The sequence below is a fragment of the Ochotona curzoniae genome, unplaced genomic scaffold (genome assembly GCF_017591425.1).
Source record: "Ochotona curzoniae isolate NIBS_2020 unplaced genomic scaffold, NIBS_Ocur_1.0 scaffold_3835, whole genome shotgun sequence".
Lineage (NCBI taxonomy): Eukaryota > Metazoa > Chordata > Mammalia > Lagomorpha > Ochotonidae > Ochotona > Ochotona curzoniae.
This window is the reverse complement of record NW_024467114.1, coordinates 19064730-19079309: the sequence shown is the minus strand read 5'-3', so window position 1 is coordinate 19079309 and position 14580 is coordinate 19064730. Positions and strand designations below refer to the sequence as shown.

The 14580-nt window shown below is 36.3% G+C and overlaps 1 protein-coding gene across 2 annotated transcripts in view; it reads left to right on the top strand.

Annotated features, from left to right (window-relative positions):
* The window catches only part of NME8 (NME/NM23 family member 8), a 56126-nt gene that overhangs the window by 35655 nt on the left and 5891 nt on the right, over window positions 1–14580 (top strand). For both annotated transcript variants that reach the window (XM_040964666.1, XM_040964667.1), the window contains 7 exons: window positions 1114–1206; window positions 1366–1562; window positions 4403–4578; window positions 6219–6363; window positions 8500–8607; window positions 10732–10883; window positions 13356–13500. In XM_040964666.1, the coding sequence (XP_040820600.1) occupies window positions 1114–1206; window positions 1366–1562; window positions 4403–4578; window positions 6219–6363; window positions 8500–8607; window positions 10732–10883; window positions 13356–13500 (1016 nt within the window). The remainder of the gene's footprint in view (window positions 1–1113; window positions 1207–1365; window positions 1563–4402; window positions 4579–6218; window positions 6364–8499; window positions 8608–10731; window positions 10884–13355; window positions 13501–14580) is intronic.

Below are 14580 nucleotides of genomic sequence, written 5' to 3'. Positions count from 1 at the left end.
AGTTTTCAAAATCACATAATTCTTCTAGTTGAAAGCAATACTACTATTCACCAGCTCATGTTAACTTTTGGATGTTCTGACATAAGTAAGTAATGCTTCAGAGCTATAGTTGATAGTACTGACTTTCTCATTTCTCTAGACTGCAGTAAAATGCTGCTATACAGTAGAACAGAAAAATAAGAAATGCTTCAAATTGAAAAAACAACAAACAAACAAACAAACAAAACCCCTACCAGGTGTTTTTAAAGCGACAGTGAAGAAATTATCAGATAGAAATGTTGCTTGGAATTCATTTTCTCTTACTAGGCACTGCATGACAGAGATGTGATTTAGAGTTCCAGAATTTAGAGTTAGTTTAGTTTCAGAGATAGAGCTGTTCATATTGAAATATGCATTAGCAAAGGATCACTGAGACGGAAGCAGTACTCTGTAATGTTATAAGACCATGGAATAGATTGAGGTTTGTTTTTCATAACAGAAGCCCAATGTATGTGGCACTGGCTATCCCCGGATGAAATGACGTGCACTTGATTGGTGTTAAATAGGGCAATTATTCAGTTTCCTTGAGCCCAGTTTCTACTTTTATATGATTGCATATTTCTACTACTTGTATGAAAATTTCTCTTCCCTACATTTTGTTACACTTGAGTGGCATGCAAAATAAATTTTGGCGTCAAATTTCCATTAAAATAAATAAATCTCGATTGAATTTTAAATTGCATCTTGCCTCATAGACTCTGGGGTGTAGGCTTTTCAAATCAAGTCCAAAAAAGGAGAAAGTTAATGTAGTATTTTTTTAAAAAAAAAAAAAAGATCTAGAAGCATGTGCAAGAGTATTGTCAATAATTCAGAAATGAGTGCTGCCTTTTAATTGTCATTCAGGTTTTTTCCACATTTTGAGGCAATTCACTCTAGTAGGAACACTTTGGGGTCTCTGTTTCAAGTCTTGAAAATCCAAGTACTGAGGAAAATGTGTTTGTGCTGCCTGAGGTCTTAGCGTGTAATAAGATAAAAAGTTATTTGGTTCCTTAAGCCCAGGATGCAAACATCCTTATCTTGTTTTACATGTGATCCCATGAAACATCTGGATCTGATCCTGCTCTGTAATGGAAGATTGCCAATGCAGGATTTGCCATAGAAGCACAGGAAAAGATGCTGCTCACCAGCCAACAAGTTAGAAACTTTTACAGACAGATGGAAGATCAGGTAAGAAAATTAAAAAGCAACAATGCCACCATCTATTCATACACCATAACTCCTGTAAGCTCTAGGTTTTCATTCTAGAAAAGCAAAGGAGTAAATGTAATCAACTAACAGTTCCCGGTGCCTTTCTCGGTATTCATATCTGATCATTCTGTGTTGCAGCCTGACTTTGAAGAGTTTGTCTCTTTCATGACAAGTGGCGTAAGCTGGGTTCTAGTTTTGTCTCAAAGAAATGAACCAGCAGTTTCCTGGGAAGAAAGTGAGTCTCAGCTTGAGGCTGAATCTAAAGACTTGGCTGAAGGGCCACCAGAAGCTGAAGATAAGTCCATAGCTGGAGCTACAAAGGGGACGCGGAACAGGTAGCTCAGGAGTAGGGATTTTGTCATAAAGTAGGTGTTACAGTGCAATGTCTGAATATCTCAAAGCCGAATGTCATATATATATATATTTAAAGATTTATTTATTGGAAAATCAGATTTATGGAGCAAAGTAGAGACAGAGAGAAAAATCTTCCATCTGTTGATTCACTCCCTAAGTGGCCTCAGCCGATCTGAAGCCAGGAGCCAGGAGCTTCTTCTGGGTCTCCCATGTTGGTGCGTGCAGGGTCCTAAGGCTTTGGACCATCCTCCACTGCTTTCCCAGACCACAAGCAGGGACTTGGATGGGAAGTGGAGCAGCCAGGGCACAAACTGGTGCTCATGTGGTATCCTTGTGGATGCGAGGTGAGGATTCAGCCACTAGGCTATCACACTGATCCTTATGTTTTTATGTTGAAACTGTAGATTAGTTTTTCTAGTCAACCTAAACTATAACGTGTGAAGGTACTTCAACAAGTTCACAGCAAAATACAATTAAAAAGGGAATGCTATTTTGGTGCCAAGAAAACTTTGAAATTCGTGCATAGTTTGTTCATAATGTACATTTTTGGGGGAAATTTTCTCATTTGCACAATTTCAAAATTATTACACCAAAATAACTTATGATTTTATTTTTTGACATTCTTGAAGGGCCCAGTCTGCTCTCACACCTCCCCACACCCCACTTCCACCTTCTCTGTGCCCTACCTATATCAAATTTACTCTTAAACTTAAGGTATTTGGTGGTTATAAGTTCCTGATTGCATAATTGTGTCTGAAATTTTCAATACTTTAAAGCAAAAAATTTGCATAATTTTTGCTTTACCTGCTGTCATATATTCCTTGCAAGACTCACAGAATCCAGTTTTTCACAAAAGTCACCTGGGCTGTGCCTGAGAGTTGGGTGAATAAAAATTTCCATTGAGATTAGAGTCCTGGGCTCCTCGGAGTGTGTCTCCCTCTAGTGGACAACTCGTGTTTATTGCATTTTCTGGTTGGATTTTCATTTATCTTATTAATGAACTGTAAAGACTTATGTGGAATTGCCATAGCTTTTCTTGAATAGGTGTAGACCTGCTGGTTATAACCAATGTCTTGCCTTTTAGTTAAAAACAGGATAGCATATTTTTTACCAGAATGTTTGAACCGTTCTCTTTCTTTTCTCGCTTGCTCTCTCTCTCTCTGTTTCTTCTCCATGCTGATGCAGGCAGTCTCTGACCATCCTCGATTGCTTTCCCAGCAGACAAATGGATATGCATAGCTGGGACAAGAACTGGTGTCCATATGGGCTGCTGGTGCTTGCAGGTGGAGGTTAGCCAATTGAGTGCGTCACGGTGCCCGCCCCAATCCATTTTCTACTTTATTACCTAGCATCCCATTCCTACTATCTAGATCTACTGATATGAGCCAGTTTCCCATTCCTAGGAATTTACCCAAAGGAAATGAAATCAGCATACCAAGTCTCTATCTGCACTCACACATTTATAGCAGCTCAAGTCACAACATGTCCGAATCAGCCCAGATGTTTGTCAACTAGAGAAAAAAAATGTGGTTTGTATCCACAATGGAATATTATTCTGCCATAAAAAGAATGAAATCCTGTTCTTTGCAACAAAATGGATGCCATTGCAGACTATTTTGCTTTAATGAAATAAACCAGTCCCTTAAAGACAAAAATCATATGCTTTCTCTATTTGTGGTAACTAAAATATAAAACATATGAAAAACGTAATGTGTATCAGCAAAACTGACATTCTGAGATTGATTACCATGTATAGCTCTTGTATATACTCCTGAGGGACAGTGGTTGTTCTACTTACTACTTGTTGAATTCTTTGTTTAGTGGCAGATTATCATGTGATTATAAGGTAAATTCAAAGTACATTATTGGGAGTCTAATGCAGTAGCCTATTGCCTAAAGTCCTTTCTTTGCATGATCTGAGATTCTATATGGGCTCCATTTTGTATCCTGGCTGCTCCACTTCCCTTCTAGCTCCCTCTCTGTGGGCTGGGAAAGCAGTGAGGACGGCCCAGGGCCTTGGGACCCTGCACCCGTGTCGGAGACTTGAAAGAAGCTCCTGGCTCCTGGCTTCGTATTGGCTCAGCTCCAGCCATTGTGGCTACTTGGAGAGTGAACCAGCAGATGGAAGCTCTTTCTCTCTGTCTCTGCTCTGTAAATCTGACTTTGCAATAAAAAATAAATACTTAAACAAAGCAAAGTATATTATTTGAAAAATTAAAAAGGAAGGAGAAGCAAGTATGGGAGTGAGGGAGGGAGGGTGGGGTAGGGAATATCATGCTGTTTTTAAAACTGTATGTATGAATACACGAAATTTGTTCTCTTTATATAAATAAACTTAAATTTTAAAAAATTAAATGGAAATTCCAAAGAAAGAAGATATACACTTAAAAAGGTGATTAAAATTGTTAATTTGAGAATGTGAAATGTATTGCTAAATAATTCTTGGTTCAAAGATAAAGAACAAGAGAAAAAAGAAACTATCTGGAAAATGGTAGGTTGAGGAAAGAAAAAAAAGTACATGTATGTATGTATCTATATATGTACTAAATATGAAGATATATAATAGCATATAACTGAATTTGTATATACACATATGTATTAGAGATAAAGATAGACAATAACATACAATTACATTTGGAATGGTTTCAAAAAGTTGAATTAAATATTCTCAGATATTATCTGAAGTTAAAATTTACCTTTACAGAAAATTCACTTTTACTAAACTCAAAGTAATTTTTTGAATATATTAGTTTTAGTTTGCTGACATGGTTATTAAACTTTGCTCTCTAATAATCTGAAATTACATTTTGGATTTCAACAGTTTACAAGAACTTCTGGAAAAACAGAACATGGCTCAGTTTTGTGATGTTGAAAGGAATGTATACAATGATACTCAGTTAATTGATATTTTCTTTCCTGATTTTAAAATAATGAAAAGCAAGAAACTAGAAAAAGTTCTGGCATTACTTCTACCAAATCTCTTTGAAGAAAGAAAAGGTAGGAAATAAAGCATAAATTATTTAAATCATTTGTAGATGAAATTTGAATGAATCTCATTATACTTATGCTAAAATAAATTATTTTACAATTTAATATTGATGAAAAAGCACCTTCACTAAGAAATTCAACTTACTACTTTCTCAATAATAATGAGTAAAACATTTTTAATTGTTTATAAGGCATTTTCTAATCTGTGTGCTTGTTCAAATAGATTTCAATATTTCAGGAAGTATTACATAACACAAATTGCAAGCTTTCACATTTGAAAGATCATAAGCCAATGCTTGTGTCAACTTGAATTAATAAGGTGGCTTGGTCAAGACACTTTACCAAATCCAATTCTTCAGTTGTAAAATTTGGAATATTAAAATTAAATATATGCATATATTTTGTGTGTATATATATATATATATATATATATACAAATACTACAAAACTACTTGGTACTTTTAGTACTAGTCCTTCTTAACTTCTCCCATGGAATAAAGCAGAATAAGATTATTATTATTATTATATTTTTGAATCTGTGGGTAGACACATACATGTGTGTGCACATAGAGATGCTATCATTTGCTGATTTCTTTCTTAAATGCCCACAATACACAACGACCTGGACCAGGCTAGGCCAAAGCTGAGAAGTGGGAACTCCATCTACATCCACCACATGTGAGGAAGGGACAAAGGCACTTGGACCACAATAACTGCATCTCAGAGTGCAAAGTAGCAGGGAGTTGGTATCTGGTTTCCACAGGTGACAGTTTTATCAGCTACACCACAACGGCAGCTCCAGAAAATGAAATATTTTGGTTAAATACATATGAAATCATTTTCATCTTAGAATTTGCTGGTCAAGTCCTACTATTCAGGATTTAGTTTGTTTCTCCTTATTTTGAACAAGTTTTTTTCTATATTTCAGGGTCTTGATCCTATTTTTAGTATATTTAACATTTTGCCTTAGTGTATCTATTGAATGTAAATTTTATTCATGCAAATCTACTAGTCTACTTGTGACACTTTTAAAATTTGCTTTTCTAATGATTTTTAAAAGCACTGAAATACACTTTAATCCTAGGAAACACAGGTAAGTGTAACCTCCACTCAACCATCCACATGATTGTTCCTTTAGATGCCATTGATTGCATCTGTATCAAATTTCCAAGCTATTCATAAGGGAAGATGAGATGGGAACTTTGGATTTTTCAGACTTCTATAATGGGAAACAAGCAAGAGAAAGGGAGAAAGATGGGGGAATCCAATCAACCCATTTCTCTTATAGTGGGACAAATATCAAAGTATTGAATATAAAGATATGAAGAGTTCTATGTCTGTTTTGAGTGGTTATTTAGATTACTATCTATGCTTACACACAGACACCCACAAGTGTGCATTTCCACCCAATATTTACTGAATACTTTCATCTGTATGTAATTCATACGGGATAGAAAAACTGGAAACACTATTTGATTTGATATGCGAGTAAGTATTGTTCACCTTAAATTCAAATCTAAGAAACTTTCTCAAGCGTTTAAATTTCACACAACAATGAAAAGAGTTAATTATCTATGATACTATATAATCAATACTGTGAGTATAATCGGTAACTTGTCAATTTAAAACTTATGTAAATTTTAATTTAGATGATGTTTTGAATATTATTGAAGATGAAGGCTTTAAGATACTGATGCAAAGGTCAATAGTATTATCAGAAGAAGAAGCACAAACACTGTGCAAGGGATATGAAAATGAAGAATATTTTGAGCAACTTACAGAATATATGACCAGGTAAGGTAGAACTCATGTTTAGGAAATATAGTATAATTTATTAATTTTAATTTTATTAATTGCTTTTTAGTTGACATAGGTGTAGTTGCACATATTTTTGTGGTGCAGTACAATTCTATATATAATTATATGTATACATAATTATATACATACATATATATACTATGCATTAAGCCCTTGCATAAGTTTTCCATGCTATGCATTTTCTATGAATTACTTGAATATTCCTCATATATATGGATTTCAAATAATAAATTTTTACACTGAAACAAGTTTATCTTTCAATTCTATTTTCCCAAGAACTTTTTAAGTATCCTCTAATACAATGTGTGATTTTCAAATCAGGATAATCAGGAATTATCAGACCTTCAAACTCCTCTTGTAGCTCCCATGAAGTACATAATGGGATACTATAAATTACAGTCAGTGTACCCTGATACAGAACACTAGAACTGATTTCTTCCAACTGATTTTCCATGCCCCTTATCTAACCTTCCTCTATCTTCCCTAGATAAATAAATATACATGTACATATAATGGTACATTATATAATCCTATAAGAGAATGAAATCCTGTCACTTGGATCAAAATCAGTGGAATCAAGGGACATGAAATAATAAGATAAGCCAATCATAGAGAGACAAATACAGCATATTATCCCTCATATAAGCTAAAAAGGAGAGCACAATGCTGATTAATTTTTATACCTTCTTTTAATATTGTTCATTTCCCCAACACCTGCTGTGTCTGTTCTTGGCCTGTCTGTCCCCAATCTGGACTCTGCCTCACTCTTTTTCTTTGGTTTCTCTGGGAAGTTGCTAGAGTCATAGGGAAGGCCCAGAAGAATTTGCTGGTGGCCATGTGAGTCAACTGACAGACAGAGAGTGTGTAACAGCACCACGCGCAAACAGAGAATGGACTGGCCTGCCAGCTCCTCTGATTTGAGTTTAGGCTGTGCAATCCTACAGACCACTCATCAAAGGGAAGAAAGGAAAAGCTGGAAACCTGTCAAGTTTCTACAAGAGTAACTGAAAGAAAAGCAGAGGCAAAAGGAAAGCAAAGATGCTGAGGAAACAGCATCCGACAAGACCTGAAGATCTCCACAAAGGATCCTGGGAGGAAGTGACCACTGAACGCAATGATGCAGAGTCAGCATGGTACAAATAAGTCCATTAGCCACGGACACATTCATGAAAGGACTCCCAAAGGCCAAAGGGGAGTCATGGTTGCTGCTGAAAACCCATCTGGCTCAAAACCAAGAAAAGAACTGGTCAGGGTTTGACAGAACCAGTGGCTGAGAAGAATAATACCTGGTGATCAGTGTATCAGCAGCATCCCTGGAGGCAAGGAAGGGAAGATGCATCTCCAACTTCTGATTGCGAGCCTCTGAAATGCCTCCTGAGGTAGGAGATCAAGACAAAGGACACGAAGCCCAAGAAACACCTTTGTTTTCAGTTTTTTTTTTTAACATCTGCTGCCAAAGGCTCAGCTCCAGCATATAGGTCATGACATTTTCTCAGAGTTTTTACAGTGTATTTTGAAACCTTTCACTGGGGGACGAGTTTTCTGTACTCGATGCAGGCCACTTAAGCACATCAGTGCTGGAATTAATATGTTGCCGCAGGGACCTAAATTATCAGTATTGTGGCTTCAAGTATAAAATATGAAAACAAATTAGGATAATTTGAGTAACTACTACTTATTTCTAAGTCTTCTGTATGAATGGTTGCTATTGAGAAGTTGTGATGTACTGTTGAATAATAGAATACTTTAGGTCTTTTAACAATTATTCTTGTCCATGAATAACAATATTTAAAAATTTCCGACATCCATGGTATTTAAACACACATACATCTAAACCTATGAAATCTTACCATTTTGTGATGTTTTATTAACTCTATTTACAGATGATGGTGAAATGTCAAATTTTATTTAGAAAATGAAATTGAAAAGAACAAAGATCCTAACTGCCCTTTATTCTCTGCAAACTTCTATAAAAAGACTCTTAAAACTATACCAACAAAAAGTAATCTCAAACCCCTAAGAGAAGACTTATTTTCCATATTTTAGTCTATTTAATAGTGTGTGTTACTAGCTAATGAGCTAGATTTTACTAATGATTTTTTTTTTAAACAGCGGTCCATCTCTAGCCCTAGTTTTATTGAGAGAAAATGGTGTGCAATACTGGCAACAGTTACTGGGTCCAAAAACAGTTGAAAAAGCTAATGAATACTTTCCAGACAGGTAGGATTCATACCCTAAGTCCCTAAGTTTTTTCATGGGATTCATTTCAATTCTTTTTCAATAATGGAATACAGGACCCAAAGCTCTAATTTGAGAGATCTTCCCAGGAAAGCCTTTTCCTGGGGAAGCAGCAGACTGTTCTTAACTAGTGATCCAGTCGGATACTAGCTTAGCAATGATCATGATTTTCCAAGAGAATGTTGATGGATATCTAGTCTGGGAACTAAGACGTGGACAGCCAGTTAATAGGCCTATCATTTAGAAGGAATCCATTTGAGAAGGGTTGTATGGCAGCTTCAAGTTGTCTAATTAACCATTAGAGCATCAGTGTTATGATGATTAATTGAATATTTACCTTGCCATTTGGTGAGAACAGCTGCTGAGTTCATTTATTGATGAATTGTAGAAGTAGCTAAGTGTGATCAACTCAACACCTGGCCTCTTGCTTGGATCATAGGCAGCATCCTTTCCATGGCTTTGTTTCATTTCAGTCCTAGTTATTGGGCTTCAATTCTTCCAAAGAATGAAGTTAGTGTCTCGAGTATCTCCAGACTTGACACGTAGCTGATAGAAACAAAAGGTAGAGTACAAATAAAGCACCACTTCTGTATAAATTGAAATGCCATCTTTCGGATAGACTACAATTCAATCTTATGTGAGTACCCAGACATTTTCTCTAGGGACTCCTCTTTCTGCCCATTATAGTGAGAGTTCCCCTAAGTTCTTGACTACTATTTTGACTTCTGCCTCCTCAGCTTGTTTGGCTCTACCCAGCCCTTGCATATTATTATAGAAATAACTCTTCCAACAGAGTTTCATCTGCTTTCTGCATTAGTTTCTAGATTCTACATTGCTTTTTCTGAAATATGATCGCTTGCATAACCCTTCATACTCACCCCCTATAGCCTCCATCCCATTCTTCACCATATCTCACCCCTCAAGATCTTTTTTTTTCCCCCAAATATCTTGTTTATCCATAAACAGAGGAGCTGGATACAGTGCTCTCTATGGAACAAAATAAGTACTGATGTTGACTTTGGTTGTTTTAATCACTTTGGCAAACTGCCCACTGCTGACAAATCATATGCACCCAGGGACTTGGGATAGAAGTATCTCCAAAGTAGAGTTGTGGAGACTAACTCAGCCCGACTCACTGAACAGGGCTAGCTGGATAAGTTAGAAAAGAACTCTAAATGGTCATTGAAAGCAGAGAACTAAGAAGAGGATCTTGAAGCTGAGGACAGGAATCCAGCTTTCCAGAGATGTAAAGATTCACATCTTTAGAAAAAAGGGACAGTGTCTCTGTAGTAGATATTGTTGAGTTGGGTGCTCAGGATGTGTTAAGCACAAACAAATGAAATGAACATCAATATCTCATGTACTGAAACATCATTGGTAGACAGAGACAGAAAAAAAGACATTTGTAAAAATAACAAGCAGGGAAAATTGATATAGGAGATAACCTATTTGGTTATAGAAAAGGAAGCAGATACAACACAATGTTGATTGTCCAATACCATCAACCTTCCTCCTGCCTCTTTCCAAAAAAATCTCTTCTTTAATTGCTGTGCCTCTTCATCTTAAGACTACATTATAGTATTTCCTGGATACACAGTTTCTAATTTGTTATGTTTAAGATAAAGTCAAATACTATCTACTATTGATAATAGTCAACGGTGAAAGCTAGGGAAGAAATATTGAGATTGTTATGCACTGTACCTTTCAAATACATCATCTGATTGTATACTTAAAGTCACCTTTTATAACATCTTCATATTTGAGACAAAGCAGAAGGTGTTTAAATATTTTCTCAATGTTATATAGTAACTAGGCTGAACAACAAAGATTCTATAATTCTAAGCTTTTTTCACTACACAGAGCACCAATTTCTTTTCCCCTCACCCCCAGACTTAGCTGTTAACATCATCCATTATCATGATTTAAATCTCCATGTTCTTTTTTCAATGACTTTAACTACTTAAAAGAAGGCTCACTTTGCAATTGCTTTTTTAAAATTACATAGGTCTGGAATGGGTTTCCATTGCTTGATGATTTTGAGTAACTTACATAGAATTATGATTCTTTATTACACTATTATGACAGTTTTAAAATTCTTTCCCAAAGTTTCTGTGCGCAGTTTGCAATGGGAAGTTTGCCTTTCAACCAGTTGTATGGAAGTAACTCACCAGAAACAGCTGAAAGAGAGATACAGTATTTCTTTCCCGAGCAAAATGCTTTGGCATTGATTAAACCTCACGTAACACAGGAACAAAGAGGTAAATATATTTTTAAATAAAGTCTTCATACACATTTTTCACTAAATTTCCAGAATAATCATATTCCTTCAGGTAGAATCAACAATTAACTTGCTCGCTCTCCTCTAATTTCATTATTAAAAATATTATCAGCTTTTGTTTAATTTCTTTGCAGAGTTGGTGGTGACTGTTTTCTCCATAGTTACACTAATCTGGAAATCATGTGATTGAATTTCTAATTTGAATCTTTATTCCTCCTATTTAAATTCTCCCTTGACATGGTACAGTTTTAAATTTGGTTTTGGATTTTATTTCCTTTGCTTTTTTTTTTTTTTTTTGCATTGAGTCTGAAGTGAGAGTGGGTTTAGATTTAGATAACAATGGAATATAGTTAGTCCCGTCTATCTGTGAATTTGATGTCCATGCACTTACGTCACCAGCTTCAATAAGTGATTAGGCATACATTAGTGGTATCTACACTGAACATACACAAATACTTTCTCTGGTCATTATTTTCTTAACCATACAACGATTTATATTGTGTTTGCTTTTGTATTAGGTATTATAAATAATACAGAGATGATTTATAGTATAGAGGATGATGTCGGCATATAATATGTATATGGTATCATATGTGTGTGTAAATATATATATGTGTGTAATATATATACATATATATGTAAACAATGTAAATAAATATATATGTAAATATATATATGTGTAATATATATACATATATATGTGTAAATATATATATTTAAAGTACTTGAGCTTGAACCAATTTTGTTATCTGTGGGGATCTTAGAACCAATCTCCTGTGGAAACAGAAGGACAACAATATAGCATTTATTACTTTCTGTTGTCAAGAGTCAGAGGCTGCACAGACATTCCTTCCTTTGCAAATGACAAGGTGTTTTACTGGAAACAAGGTGTTCTTTAATCGTCAAGCAGTTTTATAAAATATGTCTAATATGTGATGATGAAAGATTTATTTTTCCAGTAGTATAATAGCTTTCATGTCTTCTCTGATTCCTGGATTTCTTTTTTTATTTTTAGTTTTAAATAGTTATTCCATTGTTCTGATTTCTCTCCCTAAAACATCACTGGACAACAGAGAATTCTCTGCACTTACTCAATTTGTAATAAAAAAATACAAATTTTTAGTATAATGAAGTCAAATTCTTAAGTATGTAAACATATATTTAATTGTATATGCAAGTGCTCAATATTCACCAATTTTTTTAAAAAGTTATTATTTATTTATTTATTTATTGGAAAGTCAGATATACAGAGAGGAGGGGAGGAGACAAGAGAGGAAGATCTTCCATCCACTGATTCACTCCCCAAGTGGCTGCAAAGGCCAAAGCTGAACTGATCTGAACACAGGATCCAGGAGCTTCTTCCTAGTCTCCTATAGAGGTGCAAGGTCTCAAGGTTGGGGCCGAACTTGACTGCTTTTTCAGGCCACAAGGAGGGAGCTAGATGGGAAACGGGGCAACCCGGACTTGAACCGGTGACCATGTGGGATCCAGAGCGTTCAAGGTGAGGACTTAAGCTGCAAGGCTACCGCGCCAGGGCCCAACATTCACCTATTTTTATATGCTCCTGCTTAGCCTTACATTTTTTCAACTTTTCTGCTTGATGATTGTACCTTTTCTTGTCCATACTTAACACCAAGAACAACATCTCAGAGAAGTCATTCCCGATATCCCTGTGAGACTCCAAAGTTTTCTTGGTTGTAGTTCCAGGAATCTTTTACATCCTTCTCATTAGTAATGATTACAGTCTCATGATACATTTAGAGGCAGGAATATCTGATGAGACAATTTGGATTTGAGGAGTAGTTTATGTTCTCTTCATGCTCACCTCCACAGCATCTCTCTTTGGGTAAACCCTGGCCACCCTATTGCTAGCAGATGAAGTTCAGCCCTCCTCAGAATTTCTCTTGACTATGCTGATTCTCCCTTTGAGTTTCCAGACCAGGACTTCTGAGTACTTTAGATCTGGAGTGAAGGAAATACTGTATTTCCAGAAGGTGCTCAGATTTCCAGTGGATTAACATTCTTCTCCAGAATGGAGTCTTATCATTCGAGTTACTGGTGAGATTTTAACCAGATTGGCTATAGTAAATTCCCACTGTGGTGCCTCTCTTATTCAGGAAGAAAGTGGAGACAGCTTGGCTTCTTGAAACCAAACAAGCAAGAAATCCCTCAATATCTGTGGCATGGCAATGAAGACATGGCCCGATAGGAGGTCCCTTCTTATTGAAGTACTTTCTGGAATGGTGCATCTCAGAGGCTAACCATTTGTATTAACACGTTTAACTTCTTAAGGTCAATCTGGTGCTTCATTTTGCTTAATTAAACAGTGTGGGTTTAATTTAAACCACAACAGGCCAATAAAGCTGTTGTTTTTTTATTATTTAAATGCACCTGCATAAGGAGCAAAAGTATATAGCTATCTGCTAATCCTTAAATCTTATGTTTTCCCCAGAGGAGATCCTGAAACTGATTAAGGAGAATGGATTTGTTCTGACCTACCTGAAGGAAATGGTCCTCACACCAGAGCATGTAGAGAAAATCTATTTCTCAATAACAGGAAAATACTTTTACAAAGATGTGTTGACAACATTAACTGAGTAAGTTTCTGAAATACAACTCTTAGCCTTGTGAAGTGGTAAAAGTTCTTCCCAGAAACTTTGACATAAAATTTAATTAAAACACTTCTGAAAAGACATCCACCATTCATTTATTCTTTGTATTTACTTCATTCTCTCCCTATATTTCTCTCTTCTTCCCTCTTTCCCAACTTCCTCCTTCCCTCCCTTCTTTTCTCTGTTTCTTCCAGATCTTTACATTACAGTTAGAGGTCCTTTGGGTTTAAGTCCCTGCTTTGCCCAACGTACTTAACATGTGTCTGCAGTTTTTATCTGTAAGATGGGGATTACAATAGTATCTACCACTTAGGTTCTCTTACATGAGCCACTGCACTCAGTAAATGTTGAACTCTAAAGTCACAAAAAACAATAATATGCTATTGGCAAATATTCCCCAGACTTAAACTACAGCACCAATATAATCTAAGACTTCTTGAAAGAGGAAGTAGTGAAAAAAATCACAAAATCACAATGATAATAACACAGAATAAAAAGGTGATCTCCCAGTAGACCTGGGGCATCCTCACTTTAGCTGCATGTATACTCTGCTGACATTGTTGTGCCGGATTTGGAAATCCCTAGAAAACCATCAAGTTTGAAGTCGGTGCTAAGGCATAAATGTGGTTTATTCAGGTTAGCCTAGGTCTCCCAGCCACCACCCCCAGCCCAGCAGGGCTGGACGGGAGAGGGGCAGCTGTAGCTGTGGCTGCTGCAGGATCCGCAGGGAGGGCAAAAGAGAAGGAGAGAGAGCAAGCCTCCCGGTTGAACAGCCCAGTGTTCTTATACATTTTAGGCTATTAATTATACAGTCATGATTTAGCAGGCTTCTACTGGTGGGTTTGAAGCAAGCAACTTTGAAAAAGCACAAATTGATGAGCTACAGGGCGGTGGATCTTATCAAACACCAGGTACCTCCTTCCTGAGGAGTGGTCTGCCTCCATGACCTGCCAGGTGTCCTGCCAGGTGTCACGTAGACTATCAGGCCTGGAGTTCACATAGCCCCCAGTCAATCAATTAAGGCAGAATCACAAAAGGCAGAAAACACCTAGGTTCTTCAACATG